Source organism: Bombyx mandarina, chromosome 03 (genome assembly GCF_030267445.1).
Source record: "Bombyx mandarina strain Sakado chromosome 03, ASM3026744v2".
In the NCBI taxonomy this organism is placed as follows: Eukaryota; Metazoa; Arthropoda; class Insecta; order Lepidoptera; family Bombycidae; genus Bombyx; species Bombyx mandarina.
The window spans coordinates 8,422,913-8,443,933 of record NC_143210.1 but is presented as its reverse complement, the minus strand read 5'-3'; the positions used below and the strand labels follow the sequence as shown (position 1 = coordinate 8,443,933).

The window sequence follows — 21,021 nt, the reverse complement described above, 5'->3', positions numbered from 1 at the left end:
GACAATAAATACAGCTTTCATTCACCTAACCAAACCCTTTCTTTTAAACATGTAGAAAATGGTGTATAAAGAATGATGAAGGTTTACGCATGACTAAATAATACAGATAACCAAAAGACAACAGAACTTAAATAACGCCACTGACTTTGATCATTATATTGATTATCCCTTTCTTAACAAAATAGAATTAGAATAGAAGAAATACAGAAATACTTGAACGTAATTAATTATTTAACTAATTAAACGCCATATACCTAAATATATAAAGCACAAATAAACAGGTTACAGAATCGAACAGAACGTAATCGGGATTCTTCGTGTGCTGTTTTCATGATAATTGCCCTTGGTAATGTGGGGCAGAATATGAAACCAAGTGAACTGATGGCTATCGTCTCGTAATAACGCTTTGAACATTATTTTCACGTCTTCGAAACTAGATCTCGGTGCGGAGAATACAAAAACTGCAATGTTGTACCTACGCACAATCCATATAAGTTTCAGAACATTTTTGTTTTTGTCACAAACCGATACCGAACGTGTGATAACGTACAATTTATCCCACGTAAACAGCTATGATATTCTATAACGCATTTCGTCTATAAAACTCATGAGTAGAGTTGCATACATGGGGATAGTTTTGCCAGCAAGAACGTGTTATGTTCTTTAGTTGTCAGCAAAAGCAAACTATAATATTTGGTACAGAATTCTACAGATGATTTAGCCGTTATAGATTTCATTTGTATCAGATTATTAAGATCATCATATATTAATTTTTGGTATACAGTGTGATGTGTTCGTATTACGCTGTGACCCCACCCATGACGCTGTTGAAAAACGGCGCTGGTTTTGTGGAAATGTACGTGCAACCCGCATCATGTTGCGTCGAGATTGGGTTTGCGGTAAATGCAAGCATAGTTTTAGTCGGTTATTTCATTTAATTTCTTTTGTAGTCCACTCCTTAAAAATCGATTCGCACTAAAAGAGTAAATTGTAGTTGCACGTCGGAGCTCAAATGTCCAGTTTTTATCCTTCTTTATTTCTTTAATTTAAAACTAGCGACCTGCCATCGCTTCGCTTCGGAAACATTACATTTTATTATTGATGATAGCCGAGTCCCGCGATGCTACCCGCGGTTATTTTGGTACCGCGGGTGACGCCGCGGGGCGAAGCTAGTCTAAAAAAAGTAGCCTAAGTTACTCCTTATATCATCAGCTACCTATCAGTTCATTCTATCTATTTATTCTATTAGTTCAATCCAGCCGTTCCAGAGATTAGCCGGGTCAAACAGACAGACAGACAAAAATGTTCATATGCATGTAGTAAAAAGCGGTTATTTCAATATTACAAACAGACACTCCAATTTTATTTATATGTATAGATAGTTTGATTGAGTATTGTCAATGTGAACTTCACTACCACATCTCGTCTTTTAACTCTCGAGACTTTTTTCCCATTTTTCCTGTAAATAGCTTGTCATTTCCAAGATGACATGTAAAATATAACTATACCAGCGTATTCGTGATGTAACAGTGGTTAAGTCGTGTTAACGGACGTCAGAAAATCAGTGCTTATCTATCGGAGGCATCCGTTTTACGTGCCGACACGATGCCGCCGTCGCATCGTTTATGGTAGACGCTATCTCAACCATTATTATTGCTCATACATGCTCTTGAATTACATATATTCGAATTATACAAGCACACTAAACTGAATTCGCGACGTGAGATTAGGAAACGCGAAAGTATTCGGGACTGAAGGATACCACATGCTAGATCACTACTATGGTCGTATGGCACTTTTCTAAATTAACAACTTGAAAAAATAAGGACAAATTATAGTTGAAGTATACTTCGCTTTTACTTCTTGAAAATTGTCGCTTAGAAAGTATGCTTCCAGATTCTAAGGATACAATAGAATCTACTAAATGAATGTTGCATTGTATATTGAGAATATACCTACTTTAAAAAACCCCAATGCAAAAAAACAAAAGCGTCTAATATTTAAAATTTCGCATTCAATTCGCTATGACAAAAAGTTGAGTTTCTCTTGGAATTTATGAAATTATGGCGATTTCACGGTTATATTCTCGTTAATATTGTTTCGGGTTCCCCTTTTAAGGACCGATATTATTTAATCCAATACAATTGGGATGTGCCTTGAGTTTAGTTTAAGTCCCAATGAACATTTAACGTGAATCTATAGATTCCGGTTGTCACTTAACACCAAACAAGCTGTTGGCACCACTCAAGCAAGCAGTCTAAAGTGAAAAATTAACGAACAGTAGGAAACGGTTGAAAAGAAATTGCGACCCAGCACGCTATGCTAAGCCGGCGCTAGATATATCGCACCGACCTAGTTTCAATTATTCAAATAATAAAACCAAACATCAAAACTGGTAACATCGGTCACGAAATAAATCAAGCTGTGACTATTTCACAACTTCACAAAAAATTTAAACAGTACCCATGTAATCAAAGTCAATTAATTTCTTTTACAATTATATCTACCTCGTGTACGCTGGCTTAGAGAACACCCGCCTAAATTCACGTCGGTCGTGACTACGAGATATTATTTTATTTCCGTCAGTAGATACGCGCATCGTTCCTCGACCTGTGATTCGGAAAATTCTATAATTTTCCAAAGGATTAACTTTGTTTTTCAGTTCATACGTCAAAATAATTTACTGTCCAGTGATAACGGTACGAACTAAAAGATAAAACATTTTGCCTTGGCGATTAGTGTGATAAAAGTTGTGTTGACTAAAGCAGTGCGTATTCCATTTTTAAATATATTTCCAATCTGCTATGCTGAAATGATTCTGTTTATTTTCAGTATTACGGCTGTGATTAATTTAGGTAAGTACAAAATATGGTGAACTAAATATCATCACAAAAACGTTTAACCGTTCCAAGCTATGATTTTCTGGTGTCATGCATTAGTAAATTTGTGCAACCATTAATACTAATGTTAATAGAGAAAACAGAAACATAAGCCAACCATTCAGTTAGAATAATGTTACGCGGTTACATCACAATGTTTAATTCAATTTGTTTGCATGAATGAGCGGGCTGGACGCCCGCGCCGCTACCAAACAATAGCATAGAGCTCATCTCGCCTCTGGATAAATATTTATTTATTCCGTTGTTGACAATCGTATTTACATTGTCAATGCGATGTGTCGCCACGACGCGGCGCGCCGCGTGGGCTGGGGATTTTATGTTGATCATCGCTAGTTATGAATTTGGGTCACTGTTTGTGAGATAAGTGGCTGTTTTATAAATAATGAGGACACGCGACAGGGTTTAGAATAATGTTTGGAATTATTACGCATGATCACTTCAATAAACTCACACTCATTTATACAACGAAAAATGTTGGCATTATACATCTTGTTATGTACTTTTGTAAAATAAGTTTTTACACTAATTCTAATTTAGAAGAAAAAGTTTGAATCGTGACCTTCAGTAATTTGTATAATGGTTATCTACTTGTATTACTATTATTACTATAATAATTGAAATAGCCAGTGGAAACTGACACTAAATGAATTAAACTACTGTCGTATAATTTTCAGATCAATGCATAACCCCACTGTTTTTACAATGTAAATAACAAAATTTTATTCCTTGGCTTATTTAGAATATGTTTTCCCTACACTACAGAGACAAAACATAATTGTAACGATGAAACTGTAAAATCTAGAATCGTTAAAAGCCGTGGTAAAATATATTAGGTACACACTAGAACATTCCTTATAAAACTAGGTGTTATTGAGAAGCTATATTTTTATGATAGTATTACATTTTATTAAACAAATTACAATAAAACAAATGCCTACAAGTTATTCTTATCATTGTTATCGAAATAATGTTTTGCAATAAAATAAACTGTGTTTTGATAAAAATCGTTTTGAAGTTTGCGAACTGAATAAAAACGTAATACACAATAAATCCTTTCTTTTTTTTTCAAATAAAACCTAACATTAAATACGATTAATATTAAAATCTCAGTCGATATCTAAGATTCCCGATATTTTAGGTATAATGCCATTTAATTATCTCAATCAAGCAGATAACTTGTCAATATAGATAAGATGTTCTTAGAATCTCTACTGTGCTCAATATTATTTAGAGATCATTCTTCTTTTTTGTTGAATAGATAGATATCCGAGCTCACATGCCGTCTGGTGTTGAATAGATATCAGACCTTAGACGTCACATCGTAGATGCCGTCACCCATCTTGAGGTATAAGATCGAAATGTTAATTGTATTGTATTACAGCGATCCCCAAAACCTAAACGAATGACTGCTTTGCTGCAAAAATATCTAGGATGGCACCAACCTTCCCATGGGAGCTAACGCAACGCCTTAATATAAGTAAATGGCAATTGTACAATATTCAGATAACCCTTTTGCCCATTCTCATGTAGTGTTATTATTCTAAGCCCAGACCGCATAACCTCCTGTTTCAGTATAACTACTAATAACTACCAATTTGGAAACTACACACTTTTGATATTCAACCTATAACTCTCAGAAATATCCGGATCAATCAAGACCCATCCATCAATCAAGAGCAAATTCTCTCGGTTCCATAATTACGCGGTATAGGTAAGCTCAGAGTCCAACGGAACGATGCCCTGATGACCAGCGAAATGGCGCGAAATCTGAGAAAATGACATGTTATTAGAGCAGTTAAAACCATCGGAACTTCGTATTAAATGAACACAGACATGTAGGGATGGTGAATTTGTTTGAAAGTGTGTTTCGTAATCTCTGAAATTTTCGTGCATACTTAATTTTTTTTTACCTACCTCTGTTGATAACCTAGAGGGCTATGCCAGCTTCATCGAGCGTGTAGGCGAGCTCATGGGGCTCTACCCTGACGCATACTTCCGCTGCCAAAACTCACGTACACGAAAAAGTTTCGAACATAATGAAATGAACTTAATTATAACAATTAAGCAATAATTATACACCCTGTGTATATAATTATAACATTGTGTGTATAATTATAACAATAACCCTGAATGAACAATATTCTTCCTTTTGATTTGAATTGGGTTAAGAGAGAAAACGGTTGTCCAGAGCTTATTACTTCTAAAGCAGCATCATATTTTGGTAGGCATCTGCTATATGAACGTGTAATCAAAAGACTGGCAATACTTATTGATAACGTTTTTAATTGAATGTAGGTCTCTTTATCTATGAAATTACCGTTTAGTATACAGAAAGATAAAAGTTTTTTTTTATATGTATTTGTTTTTCTGTCAATTAAAATATGCACCCATGATATCGATGCATCTTTACCAGCACAGTGGTAATTCTTCAATGCCCTTAGCTCACGGGGCTCAAACCGGAAGTGTTACTAAAACTGGTCCTAGCAAGAGCAGTGCTTCGCAGAATCTACCACCGGATCGGAAACGCGACCCAATGAGAAGATCCGGCGAGAAACTCAGTGGGCTGTCTATGGGTTAATTCGCTCATCGAGTCCTTCGTTGCAAGCGACGGGTTCGACGAGGACGGTGACTAGTGCTTGTTGTACCTAAAAGCACCATTAATAGATCGGAAGGATCCGTAATTACGTGTTTTGGGCGACGTCGACTTACACTGCCAAAAAGTGGTTCAAACTTTAGAAAAAGTACAAGTCTGTCGGCACAAGGTCTGATAAATACCGTGGATGGATATTGTAAGACGGCATCTTCAAATACCTATTATTGCAAGTTTTAATGTAACAGCCCTAGAGTGAAGTAGTCATTACTCGTCTAGTACGATGCGATCGGTTACGGCCAAAGGCCACTGCACAATATACTGGTATATACTAGAATACAGTAGGCCTGATGTCCAAAGTATTCCTAAGGAGTACTTACACGGTATTTAAATTGGCATAGCTGCTGATTACAAACCAAGTATCTATGAAATCACAGTGCGTCGACTTTAATTCGTTTTACCAACAGGAAAAGTAATAACACGACAAAAACTTTTATTAAATAGCTCTCAAAAACGAATACTGTGTATTATGTAAATGTATATTTGTAATGTGTTTTATCTAAATTTGAAACCAAAGGACATCTCTATAGCAAAATTTTTGTTGCTGGTTATCTAAATCAATGCAGTCATTGCATACCTTAGTCACACACAGAAATCTACTTATTACACATATTTCGATGGCGATCACCGACACACAAACAGAAGAGTTTTTGTAATTTTGTTTTCTTTTTTTTTTCAGTTGCCTCTGAAAGTTGTTTCTATCAAAGATGCCTTGGTTGCTATCCACAAGAAATGATTTCAGCTGGCTCGTTAGTAGAGTGTCACCCAAGAAACTGGGTGTCGGCCCAATGGGTTCTAAACTATGGTCACCCGCCACCAAGCACCGACTCGAGGATACCAATAGAATATAGCTGCTTGAAGATGGTGGCTACACCTGATGATAAGACATGTGAGGATACATTAACATAAACAGAATTCAATAATAGTTGTTGGTAGGGCCTTGCGAGCCCGTACGGGTAGGTAGGTACCACTACCTTGCCTATTTCTATTAGGATACCTTGCGGGTTCCAAAAGACTGCCTAACCGTTGGGCAAAATCAATAGTAGGTATCACCCACGGGCATGCCTATATCTGAAGCACTAAAAACTGCTTAAGAAGCACAGGGAGAAGGGACTTCCTTAGACTTCCTTAGAAGAGAGTTCTTATTTGTAGACGCTCGAGTAATTATCAATTAAAATCATCTAACGACTGAGCCCTCGAGCTGGACTACTTGTCCTGTAAAGACCTAGAAAGTCCTTCGAACCACAAGCGTTCCCTCCAACACAATAGTCAATCGTGAGGGCATTGCTCTCACAGATTTCCAAAAATTTGAGCGCGAATAAAAAAAGAAACCTTATTCCATAAACATTACAATATGAATGCCGCCACCACCTTGAGACGTGTATTGCCGATTGTATAGCGGCTTCGTCCCTTCACCGGATCGTGACTTTTTCGCGGCAGAAATAGGCAGGACCACGGTATCTAACCGAAACTGTTTTATAAAACTTGCGTAACTACGAGTGGTAGTCATATGTTGTAGTGGCAAAGGTTATTAACACTGACCTATTCCTGTCGCGAAGCAGCTATGGGTTGCGGCTGAAATAGTAGAGTAACCATCATTCCGGCCGTCTGGTGTAGTGGTAAGTGACATGGTCACTACACAAGGGGGTCGCGGGTTCGAATCCCGCCAAGGGAAGATATTTGTATGATAAATATAAATGTATTTTCCAGGGTTATGGACGTCTATTAAATATATGTATGTGTATAATAAAAATCTTACATTTATATCAGTTATCTGGTACCTGTAACACAAGTTCTTTACGAACTTATCACGGGACCAGTTAACGTGGCGTGATTGTTAGTAAAAAAAATAAAAAAAATAAAAAAAATAAAAAAATCCGTGACATTCAAGCTTGGATTACATGTATTAAGAAAAGAAAATCGCTTTTTTCAGACGGAAATACAATGGATGTAATTCGAGGCTGTATACCACGAGCGCAGATCGACTCCGTGTGCCTGGGTCTTATAGCAGTAGAAAAAGCACGAGGACATAGCGACGTGCGGTGTTTTATTTGCAACGGAGACAGCTGCAATTCCTCTACGCGTCTTCAAAAAACACCTTTGCTTTTCATCTTAGCTCTATCGCTATATTACATCTTTAGGTGAAAACAATGAAGCTGATATCTGGTTTCAAAACACAAGTTATTCATTAATTCGTTTTTAATGCATTATTGTTTTTTGCATACAACCATTGTGTGTGTTAAATATGAATTATGTAAAAATAAAAACATTTTGTTTTTTGTATCTTATTTCAGTCTCTCAATAATATCATAATACACAAATATTAAGAAGCACCTTTATATGTACATTTAGAACGTAACTATAACTTATTATGGCAAGGTTCTGTTTGCGTGTATTATTTTGGGCGGGTTAAATATTTTAGTTATAATAAACGTGGATTATTAACATTTTTGTTGATTTTAGATATTTTATAATCTACTATAATAATTATTAATAAAATGGAGAGATTATACTGAAACCGCAATGAGCTTTTTGGATGAATCCAATGTCATATCACAGTCATAATTGGTTTCAATTCTCGCGCTTGTACAAATTTTAAAATACTAAACAGTTGATTACAAAATTCGTCATTACTAGACGACATTAAAAAAAAAAAAAACATTCTTCAAGATCGCGCTAAAAAGTGGGCCCTTATTTTTAAACTACTGTTATTTTTACTGCATCGTTTGAAAGCCGCAGAAGCTAGGACGAAAGTAGCTAGGCATTTTAGTTTAGTAGGTAATAATGAGGATATGCCTTGCTTAATGTTTTTTTTGGCCACGCCAATAATACTTTTTACATATATTGAATGTACAAATCAAACAACTGTTTTCAGCGATTTCACGAAATATAGGTAGGTATATTATTATATGGTTTTTCGAATGGAAGTTTCTTGTTTATTATTAAAATATAAAATGGGCATAGTTGTCGTAAAGTACGAAGATCATTGCTGCTGGTATGCTATTTTTTAAATACCTTCGATCAAAACGATCATTTTCAATTTATTCACGAAAAATCCCGCATTCGCGATAAGCAACTGTGCAAGTTTCTTGACAAAAAATTACGATACTCAGTCAGTTTCATAAAACGGAGAAAGCGTTGGGCCCTATCTTTGCGACACGCAAGAAAAACCTTGCCGGTTTTTTTCTACATTACGTCTTATAACTGTATAAAATCCTACATATAAGTACATGGATGGATAAATCCGAAACTGTTAAAAATAGCAAGTTTCTCGAAATCACAAGATTAACTTTTAATAAAGATATATATTGAGGAGTGAAAGGCTCATTTGGTTTAAGCGACATTTCGCTTAATACGCGATATTTATCTTTGTAATTAAAGATGAGTTTTATTTAGCATTACCATCAACAATTCAATGTTTTTAATTGAACTTCAATTAAGTTTACTCCATTCAAATAGCTGAAGAAGTTTTTTTTTGTTATGATTTTTTTTTCCAAATTTTAAACTTTAAATGGATCTCCTGTACGTTGCAAAAATTAAACCAAATAGTCTTTCACCCTCGAAATTATTTTAATAGATTCGTATCGAAAATTCGATTGACTCCGAACAAGATTCCATCTCTGCAGTTTTCAGTTATGGTAATAACGTTACATTTAATAAATAAAGATGGCTCTTTACTTTACTTGTACTCTTACAGTACCAGATTTAACCCTCCAAGTCTACTACAAAAATACAACCTATGTTTCACTAACAATTACTGGAATGTAAACATTTGTTAAATATTGCTTTATAGCTAGCTTATAGCTTTTCTATTCGACGAATACCCGCCACAAGTACACTGTGATAACTAGTATTTAAACTTTAACGGTTTTAAAATAAAAAATTATAGATAAAGCCTTAAGCGACTATGTGAATGGCGAAGGCGCATCTTTGATTTTGTATTCCATACGGCAATAGTGCGAACAGATCTTTGATTAGTGCTCGGTAATGCAGACCTGTTTCTTTGAGTTTTCAAGTCATCTTATGTTACGTACACTGATTTTATATTTTGAAAATGTTGTGATTCATACTCACATGAGCGCAGTCTCCTCTAAGTGGTGAAACTACATTCCAAATTAATGATAGCCACAAAGATTTAAAAACGCCTGTAAAGTTCTGAAGAAACGAATAACTTTTGTATTTGTTTTACTAACCTCCGATCCGAAAAAGATCGCATTTCAAAAGACTTCTAAAAAAAAAAGAACTATCACATAGTTATTACATTTCTTATAGATAATATTCAAATACATTTCATATATATGGAAGACGAAAAGAGCGAAAATATTTAGAAAAAAAAAAACAATCTCTGATTATTCAGTACGTACCACTATCAAATTAAGCAAAATATACTAAGAAATTCTTGTAAATGATAATCATAAAACAAAGGGTGTATCATATTACATAATAGAATAAGCATTTTTTTAAACAATACAGTGAATGACAATTTTAAGAATTTCAAAAAACTTCTTAAAAAACCAAGAACTATCACATAGTTGTTACATAACTTATAGATAATATTCAAATACATTTCATATATATGGAAGACGAAAAGAGCGAAAATATTTAGAAAAAAAAAACATTCTCAGATTATTCAGTGCCACTATCAAATTAAGCAAAATATACTAAGAAATTCTTGTAAATGATAATCATAAAACAAAGGGTGTATCATATTACACAATAGAATAAGCATTTTTTTAAACATTACAGTGAATGACAATTTTAAGACTAGAAGACAACATTAAATAATTATATATTGTTATTATTTTATTTCATTGTATTGCACTTATTTCCTCCTCCTGAGGTAACGGCGCAATGCGAGTGTACTTCGGCAGTCTCTCCCCTGCCTATTATTAAATTGTGTTAATATAATACTATCTAAAATAATATACGCTTATATTGCCGGCTACTTTTAGATTTAATCGAACAACTGTCATCAGATCATTCGTTTCATTTTAAATTTATTTCATGTAAATCATGTTATATTCTAATCATGTCGATTTTCGTAGTGTTTTATGTACTCTTAATTTTGGAGTGTAGAAGTAAGGAGCACCTTATTGTTTAGGAAAAAAGTTGAAAAATTGTCCACCTGTTAACAGCAAGTTATTTAATTTCATTTATTGAAGACTCACCGAAATAGCGTTAGGGTAGAAAGTTGAAATGATATGAATATAGTGATTTTAGCAGACTGAAGTATGCTAGATTGAAAAACATATTATTTCATTTAATTTAATTTATTAAAGACTCACTGAAATAGCGTTAGTGTAGGAAATGGAAATAATATGAAAATAACGGTTTTAAACAGACTGAAGTGTGCTAGGTTGAAATTTTTTATATTTTTCGTGACTTGTGTAATTAAAAATTAGACAGTATTTGAAATCACAACTATTTATTTTGATCACTACTTTTACTTAGGAACTGTTTCTTTCCTTCTTTATTTTTATTGCTTAGATGGGTGGACGAGCTCACAGCCCAGCTGGTGTTAAGTGCTTACTTGGAGCCCATAGACATCTACAACGTAAATGAGCCACCCACCTTGAGATATAAGTTCTAAGGTCTCAACTCAGTATAGTCTCTCTTCAGTATAGTCACAACGGCTGCCCCACCCTTCAAGCCGAAACACATTAGTGCTTCACGGCAGAAATAGGCAGGGTGGTGGTATCTGCCCGTGCGGACTCACAATTGGTCCTCCCACCAGTAAAATCTTCTACCTTATAATTTAGTAGTCCACTATAACAGTTTATGGTGCTGTGTTTAAAATCTTTCTACTTGCTACTATGGCGCACCGTAAATGGATCCGTTTCACCCAATATTTTTTTAATACTCTGAGATAGCCCTTCATGCGGCCAATGATCGGAGGCGCTGGCGGGACATCACAAGGAGTAAAATCATGTCGAATTATAATGGTCACGACCCTCAGCAGTGAGGAAACGACGCGAGGAGGAGGGAGAGATAGTGCTCCTTACTTCTACCCTCCATATTCTTAATTGAAAGACACATTGCGTTACCAATGTCGTGTGCGACTTTTACTAAACTCGTCCCATACAGAGAGAGTTACCGTCGATGTTGTGACAGTTAAATGACCGAACTAAGAGACCGCTAAAACTTAAAATTAAATAAATATGTCAAATCTAAAGCACAGAGATACAATAACAGACCTTTTTTGTTATTCGCAGTAAATAATAATAATAATGTTAATGAGATTTAAAAAAAAACGAAAATAAATGCGATTTAAAGCTAAAGATTACAGTACAAAAAACTAATAATACTATAATACGTATTTTATATACTGTTGACACAATATCATTTATGTAATATTAGGCAGCGGCTTGGCTCTGCCCCTGGCATTGCTGAAGTCCATGGGCGACGGTAACCACTCACCATCAGGTGGGCCGTATGCTCGTCTGCCTACAAGGGCAATAAAAAAAAATAAAAAAAATGTAAATTTAAAAATCAGTTTTTGTTAATACTACTCCTAATTTTTTTAAATTAGATTTAATGTTCAATGCGATCGCTACAAGCATTGTCAAAAAATCTACTTAAAACCTATTATTGCTGTCTTTTTATATCGATTAATAATATCGAATTTTAATGAAACCTGTTTGCATGATGATCACATTTGAATATAAATACTTCGTTTAAAGTGCAATGTAATTATTTTTCTATTTATTCGATATTATGTATGAAATCACAGGTGACATTAGTGGAGATGCTTAAAAGCTACTGCAACTTGTAATGATATGTCTTTAAAGCATGTATTAAGTACCAAATTATCACTTATCTTGTACTCAGTTACTGCTTTTATGGCCGTACTGTTAACTATTTGGACTATTTACCTATATCACATGATCAGCGCCAAGGCACACGTTCAAAATGCCATATTTGACTATCGTCTTCAACGCATCGCTTAGACGTTAGTGCTTCGTCAATACCATCACTATTTTTCTCGGAGATTAGCAACGTAAGACAAGAACCACTTATAGTTTTTAATCTAGCACCATCTTGCTCCCAAATTTGCTTTTTATTGTCACTACAACTTTTCCACACGGCTCGGCCGTTTCCTTGCTGCAAACACAGCCCCTCGTCCGCCATTATCTTGCCTTCCGGAGTATAGACAAGTAGTCTATCAAGGTCTAAGTCAGTACCGCATTGTAGACCCAAAGCCGGAGCTCCAAGCCCCGGTGTTCCTCCAGTAATACCCAAACAAGCTCCCTTTTCATTCTTGATTCGCCCAAACCATCTCTTGGTTGTCGGAAAAAAGTGTTGCGGCCACACATTTTCTAAATACCATTCGAAACTTTTGCAGTGTAAATTCTTACGTAATTCCACTCTGTCGTAAACGTTTTGTTGATCGCGCATAGCAGAAATTGGCGGGTTGAATTTGAAAAAGAAATCTGCCCATTCGTCCATCCACACTGTGGCAGCGCGAGCCAAATTCGAGTTCAACACTTTAGAGACGCCCCCTGGGTATTTGTACGGACTATGTCTCCTGAATATATGTCCGACTCGTGAGCACGGCGTTATTTCGACCCTTGCACCGCACTGCCATGCCCTCCACGACAACTCCAAGTTCTCAGCGCCCCATATCAGCATACCTGAATCATAACCGCCCAATCTCCAGAACAAACTTTTTCTGACTGCGAACAACCCTCCCGCCATCGCCGGCGTGGGATATGGTTTTGACGGATTCCTAATCTTCTTTAACATTACATCTCCACTCGGAGTGAGCCAACGGAAATGTAAGCGCCAACTGAACGCACCCCAGTGGGCGTCTATACTTTTAGTATAGGCTAAAGTGTCCTCTGATAATAGATCTATGTGGGGACAAATGAAAACGTCATCATTACCTGCTCTGTCCAATAGGGGCTCGAGCCATCCTTTGGTAACCTGAAACACAATATTATAGGTGTCATTACAAGAAATACTCAATAAAGCGACCTTTGAGTTAATTTATTGTTACAAGTCTTCTTTTTTCCTCCTTTTTTCAATTGGTCCAGTTTGGTGGTCCAGTGGTCACCATTTTCATACGAATATGATCTAATCTTTTGTATTTATTAGATTATGTCTATTTGATAATGATTAAATTGAAAAAAAAATTATTAAAAAAAAATGAGAATCACTATAATATTGTTAAACAAACCTCACAATGTGCGTCCAAAAAGACTAACACATCTCCAGTTGCAACCCTGGCGCCCATCAACCTGGCTCCAACTAAACCATTCCTGTTTGAACTCCTCAGTATTTGCACTTTGTCTAAATTAGCTACTGCGTTATCCAATTCTTCACTTAGATATCTCCTGTCACTCGCATCGTCAACAAGAATTATCTGAAATTTTAATTTTCTTAATTTTAATTACTTAAAAATTTTCATTGAAGTGGTAAATCGAGATAATTTCTAGTTTACTACGAAATTTGAAGCAGAAGTATAAACACAACAAAACAATACCCCTCGGACTAAAATTTAGTAAAGTCGAAAACAACGTTTCCCCTTTCTGTTTCTCTGCTGCTTGCTTTAATGTTTGCCATGCTCTTATTTAGTCTTATCTTAAAAAATGTAGAACGCAAATTCTTTTGAGGCTCAAATCGATTTCGACAGCTGCCTTTTCTATCCGGGGACGATGCCTGCAGTATGGGAACAGCATTAAAATCCCAGTGACTAGCACGCTCAACCCTCGATTTCTGAATCGATCATTATCGATACAGACCCCGAAAAAGAAAATATGTGATGCGCCATACCGTGACAGCCATATTTGAATGAAACTTATAATATCTAATACAGTCGAAAATTAGATCCCGCATCGTGATATGAGATCGAAATCATTCGAAGATCGACGACAAAATGAACCTAACAAGTTAAGGAATATTTAAATAACACAATTTCGGCTATCAGCTATAGGTTAAGGAATATTTAAATAACTTAGTCTTAATAACCTCTTTTGTTTATGCCGAACGACATGACAGACTATGAAAAAAACTGGTGATTGAAAAAAAATGAACGACAAAAATTGAAATGCCAACAAAACATGTTTTTTTTATTGCTCAGATGGGTGGACGAGCTCACAGCCCACCTGGTGTTAAGTGGATACTGGAGCCCATAGACATCTACAACGTAAATGCGCCACCCGCCTTGAGATATAAGTTCTAAGGTCTCAGTATAGTCACAACGGCTGCGCCACCCTTCACACCGAAACGCATTACTGCTTCACGGCAGAAATAGGCAGGGTAGTGGTACCCACCCGTGCGGACTCACAAGAGGTCCTACCACCAGTAATAACATTCAAAATAATAATTTTACTTTTTATTGCTGAGCTCTAAATATCGGATAACTTTCAATCCGTTTTATTTTAAATATTATTTATGATAATTATTTAGAAGAATAAAAAATATTATTGCAATTGGACCAACAAGCTCACACCCCATCGGTTTCAAACGGTTATCGGAGCACACCAGGTTGCGTATCAATGAATATATAATATACTATACTATATAATATATAAAATATATAATATACTAAATTAGACAAAAAAAAACAATTCCTTAAAACTACATAGGAACCTTACCTGCTTTAGTAAAGGCTGTGGGGACCTCATCAGAACTGACATGATGGTCCTCATTAACGTAGACCAGGCCTCATTATGGAAGACTATTATAACACTAGCAGTCGGAAGTTCTTCCGTATCATACACGACGCTTCTACAACTAATTTAATATTTTTATTAAGTAATTGAAACTAAAAGGTAAGTATTACTCAATAGCCATCTCCTCTCCCGCCGCTATGACGGGTGGGCCAAAGCATCCTACCATTTTTGTCTAGCCCTATTGTCTTCCGATTTTAAAAACAGGCTAGCCCTGTTACACTCTATGTGCAAGTGCTAATCACCACCTGAGATATGTGAGCGGCAGTAAAGGGATTATTAAGACGCACATGATATATTTCGGAACGAATAAATCTTAAGATAATATTATATTATATTTTATATTATTATATTATTATATTATATTATATATTATAAAGAGGAAAGATTTGTTTGTTTGTTTGTTTCGAATAGGCTCCGAAACTACTGGACCGATTTGAAAAATTCTTTTTCCATTAGAAGCCGACATTGTCCCTGATGAACATAGGCTAGTTTTTTAATTTTTTTTTCATTTTTTTTTTTCATGTGTGTTTTAATGTTTCCGAAGCGAAGCGAGGGCGGGTCGCTAGTCTTAAGATAAAATGGAACAGTTTAAAATAATGAATCATTAATGTTTTTTTAAATTTCCAAGTAAATAAAATTTAACTCTTATATAAAAGTGTTGATTAGATATTATTATTTGTTTTAATGCTTAATTAAAAAAATAACGTTCTTCAATAAGCAAACAAACAATCCTTGGCATTGAGGATTATCGATGCAAGGAGGAGGATCTTGTGTCCATTTAGTACAAACTGTTGGAAATAAACATATTGCGTAACAATCGCGGAAGTCAATGGCAAGTCAACTTGGCTGTCTATCTTCAGACACCCTGCCGCTAACGTGTAGTTGTAGATATGACTAGCACTTACCCAGAATCAAGTCTTTCCAACTACAAAAATTGGTATAGTTACAGATTAATTATCTTGAATTTAATCTTTTGTTTACTTTTATCTATTATATAGTAAAAAATAAGTTATAAAAAAACCACTCACCTATCACTTCGCATATCAGGAAGACTTCTATTAATAGCTATCCTATCACTAACAAGTATATTATAAGAATGTAATGTATAGAGCTCCCTAGCAGTGATGAGCTCTCGTGGAGACAACTGCACAGGTCTACCACCCTCTCCGGCTCCAGGTACTGGTGAATAGTTATTAGTGTGCATTATTTCTGTAAAGAACACAGTATTTTAGACTTTCGCAAGTAAAGATAATTAATAGAACAGTTTTACACTCACTGAAAATGGTTTCATCATTTAAATTTATATTATATTTTTTAACTTCAATACTTCAGTGTTCAATCATAGCAAAGTCAATAAGATAATCAACAAGCTCAGATAAAATGAATCTGATCCATACCATAGATACCATAATTGGATTCACAGCCAGGGTACCTGGCGCCTGGTACCTGGCCACCCTCACTAAATTTGAAAGGCACTAAAGTGTTTTAAATTTTAATGGAATGAGCTCCCCTCCACGGTGTTTCCCGAGCGCTATGACATGTCCTTCTTCAAACGAGGCTTGTGGAGAGTATTAAGCGGTAGGCAGCGGCTTGGCTCTGCCCCTGGCATTGCTGAAGTCCATGGGCGACGGTAACCACTCACCATCAGGTGGGCCGTACGCTCGTCTGCCTACAAGCCTGCCTGAAACTTAGAACTCATGTCTCTAGGTGAAGGCATTTACATTATTGATTTCTATAGACTCTGGTAAACATTTAACTCTGGAACTCCAAGTAGTAAGTATTTGATTAAGTAAATTAAAAAACAATGTAACACAATTCCAATGATTCTATTACCTTCTGATATATTCCCTCCTCCTATACCACCAACATAATGTCCAACGATAACTCTCATACCACTTTCATCAACATATGAGTTCTTATCATACTTCAGTCTACAATATTAAATAAAATAAATTATATATAGTTGTACCTCAAAATAATTCAAAACAATTACTCCATACAAAACACAGATAGTCTTTAGGAAACACAAAAAAGAACTAGTTTTGACAATAATAAACAATGATATTGTCTTTGTATTTTGATCATTCGGCAAATGCTAGTTCTGATAAATGAAATTAACGTTGTGGACAACATTCAATTAAAAAATTGTTTTTTTTCTTATTGTTATTTTTAGGAAGAAAAACCAAGTATATTCAGAAAAGAATCTCTACCTCAAGTCAATGGCTCTCAATGAAATTGGTCAAATTTATGATTGTCTATCCATTAATTCCACCTCTTGTAGGCCAATTTACTTACACCTACTACTGTACAGCTTCTCAGTTCAAACAGCCTCATGTCTCAAGATCCATGGGCTCCAGCTACCACTAACACCACAAGGCCATGAGGTTTATCCATCTAGTGTAATGATATAGTGTATTTTTATGTGCAAATTTATAATGTAGAATACACACCTGTTGTACCAGAGCTTCTTATTTTTTCTCATAACTGTATTATACAATTCAAAACTAACATAAAACATAGCGTTTATTAAAAATATCAATATTAGTATCAATGTCACAATCCTTTTCTTACGTCCTCGACATAACAAAGCACCAAACTCCTGAAACAAGGTATATCATTGAAATAAATATTTTAAAACTTTCAAGCTCACTTTAAAAAGAAATAACCTACGGTCCGAAGCATTTTATTAAGAATTTTGTCTTTATTTCTCAAATGTGTTCATTTAAAATCAGTGAAACACATTATTATTTTGTAAACACATTAAATCTAGCATTTTTTAAATTTTCTGATTAGTAATAATAACTCATACTTTTTTTTTTTTTTTTAAGAGATTTTATGACCTGGTAACTGAGACCTTTAAGTCATGTCTTATTTTTAATTTATATTCATATTTTTATGAAAAATGATAATATGGAGTGAAACGAAATGAAATGAAGATGATTAATTTGAGATATTAATCTATTGGGATGAAATGACATGATATGGGATGAAACATAATCTTAGTAAAATGGTGGTCATTTACTGAGATTTTTTCAGTGGACTTTTTGGAGGATCCCGAGAAGTTACGTCCAGAGGCTTTGTTTCATTTTCCCACGTTTGTGCACTTTCACAGATATTAAATAGTTAATAAACCACCATTATTACACATTTAAACCCGAAGAAACACTAAATAGACAAAATAAAACAAATCACACAACTTCACTCCTCGCGTTCCCGCCAAAAAGTCATAACTCATACTTCAGTGTAATAACCATAGATTATACACTTAATATATTAGAGAGTAATAACATAATAAGTGTAGTTAAGTATCTTTAAGTGTATAATCTATGGTTAAGTACATATGTATGTAATCCTACATTTATAACGTAGGTAGTGATTATAAACTCTTTGCCTACATTGACTTTATTTGATTTTTTTATGGGATTTTTTGACCTGGTAACTAAGACTTTTAGGTATGCCTTATTTAAACTTATCTTCATAGTTTTATGAAAAATGATAATATTATGGAGTAAAATGAAATGAAATGAAATGAAATGAAATGAAGATGATTAATTTGAGACATTAATCAACTGTGATGAAATTTAATAAAATGAGATGAGATGGTATTTAATAATAAGAATGTTGTTGCAATAATGCATGAAAAGAGGGGATACGACATGGCGACAGTTGGAAGGAGGATGTCGCACATTTGATCCGGACAGAAGTATTAACAAGTTAATGGATTCCAAACAACTTTATGAAAATGTTACCCAACTTAAAGACGAAGAATTTTAAGTTTAAGTTTTTATTTTTTTTTTTTATTTTTTTTTTATCTAGAATTTAATTTTTAAAAATAACATTTGTCTCTTGAATTAATGGTGGTTTCTTTGTTATTTTTGTTATTTCATTGTTTAATCAAGGAAAAATTCATGTTTTTACGTTGTACATGACAGCAAAAAAAAGTATTATAGATTTTTAGTATTTCTCGTTCTCTTTTGGTAGAATTCAGTAGATTTTAACCTCCACAAGCAATAGATTCGTCAAATAAAATCTGGTCACACTGACCTATACTATAGACTATATTTCCACAGTTGCCAGATGGGGGGATTCCCTGCAAATTAGGGGGGTTTTTCGATCTTGGGGGGGAAATTCGCGGGGAAAGATTCTTTGGGGGGACATTCGGGGGAAAAAAGTTAGTTGGGAGAAAATTCGGAGGTTTTTGAGTATCAATAATTCATCCACAAACACAATTCGCAATTATACTATTAGAATGATAATTTATAATCTATCATACTATTCACAAGTCAATATTATAAAGAACAAATTAAGCAACCAAATGGCAATAGAAACTGCCGAAGCGGTTCGCAGGATTCGATTTTCACTGCCAAATAGATGCATAAATTTTGTTCCCACGTCGGACATGTTAAATATCTTTAACTTCGAAAACGTGTATGCTTTAAATAATAATAACGAAAGTGAATATGATTGTAATAATTGTTTAAAGATGGTTGAAGTTATAGGGACAGCTTGATTAAAAAATAAAAGAACCTTTTTGGTTTTTTATTCCTTCTTTAAAATAAGTAAAAACTGTTTTGGGGTTTTTTTTCTTCAAAAAGCCTATTTTCGGGGGGTTTTCGAAAAAAGTTGGGGGGAACTTCACACGGTCATCTGGCAACACTGTATATTTCACTATAATAAACACAATTTAATTCATATTAGTCAGGGGGGTGCAACTCAGGTGAATGAAGTTAGCCCCTCAACAAATTTTTTTTTTCCTATTTTATACTTATTTTCTATTAATTGGTTTGTTCATCATTTGTTCATGATTGTTCATTGTTAATAATTGTTTGTTCTGCATTTATTTATTTAAAAAAAATATTTAAAAATATACCTACAAGTTAGCCCCTCTAATGCAATTTTTTATATTTTTTCATCCTTAATGACTCGTAAATATTCATTTTCGATTGTTCTTATATAAAACACTTTTGTTCTCTTTCGAAATTACTCGTTTTTTGTTTAATTTACTATTTTTATTAGTTGAATAAATGTATGCAAAATATGTGTACTGCGCATGCGTCAACTATAATGCCTAAACTTTCTACGCGGTTTTAATCGTGAAAAAAAAAAACAAATATAAATCCTGAAGGAGCAATTAATTGGTATACAGTTTAATTAAAAAAAATAAAAAATAATTAAATGAAATAATGTGCATTGGCGTTAAGTTAGACCAAATACATTTTTTCCATCCTTATCGTTATGAAGGTATAAAAAAGATAGGGAGTTCACATAGGTAATATAAACGAATAAGTAAATATGTTCATTATTTATCTTTCAAGAGATAATGTAGGTATACATTATAATAACTTTTTTACACAGTCGAAATTATATTCCTAACATTAGTAAAATAACATTTTAATACGATAGGTAAGAGGATGAAAAAAATGTATTTGGTCTAACTTTACGCGAATGCACATTATTTCATTTATTTATTTTTTAATTTTTTTAATTAAACTGTATACCAATTAATTGATCCTTCAGGATTTATAATTGTTTTTTTTTCACGATTAAAACCGCGTAGAAAGTTGAGGCATTATAGTTGACGCATGCGCAGTACACATATTTTGCATACATTTATTCAACTAATACAAATAGTTAATTAAACAAAAACTGAGTAATTTCGAAAGAGAACAAAAGTGTTTTATATAAGAACAATCGAAAATGAATATTTACGAGTCATTAAGGATGAAAAAATATTAAAAATTGCATTAGAGGGGCTAACTTGTAGGTATATTTTTAAATTTTTTTTTTAAATAAATAA

At 34.2% G+C, this 21,021-nt stretch overlaps 2 protein-coding genes across 3 annotated transcripts; one reads left to right on the top strand and one right to left on the bottom strand.

The window, feature by feature from the left end:
• The first annotated feature begins 2,573 nt into the window (after nt 1-2,573).
• LOC114241719 (uncharacterized) lies at nt 2,574-7,838 on the top strand. The gene is made up of 3 exons (XM_028172687.2): nt 2,574-2,855; nt 6,230-6,439; nt 7,484-7,838. The coding sequence occupies exons 1-3, from the start codon at nt 2,813-2,815 to the stop codon at nt 7,693-7,695; spliced, it is 465 nt and encodes a 154-aa protein (XP_028028488.1). The 5' UTR covers nt 2,574-2,812; the 3' UTR covers nt 7,696-7,838.
• On the bottom strand, nt 7,735-18,054 carry LOC114252013 (polypeptide N-acetylgalactosaminyltransferase 3). Of its 2 annotated transcripts, XM_089737593.1 has the most exons (7): nt 17,895-18,054; nt 17,675-17,823; nt 17,058-17,155; nt 16,253-16,433; nt 15,147-15,285; nt 13,727-13,912; nt 7,735-13,473 (listed from the first exon to the last, which is right to left on the bottom strand). In XM_089737593.1, exons 1-7 carry the CDS (start codon nt 17,904-17,906, stop codon nt 12,436-12,438), a joined length of 1,803 nt encoding a protein of 600 aa, XP_089593719.1. In that variant the 5' UTR covers nt 17,907-18,054; the 3' UTR covers nt 7,735-12,435. The 2 variants fall into 2 exon arrangements, with proteins under 2 accessions (XP_089593719.1, XP_089593724.1); XM_089737598.1 differs by lacking the exon at nt 17,058-17,155 and having other exon boundaries at nt 17,895-18,013.
• Nucleotides 18,055-21,021: the final 2,967 nt, after the last annotated feature.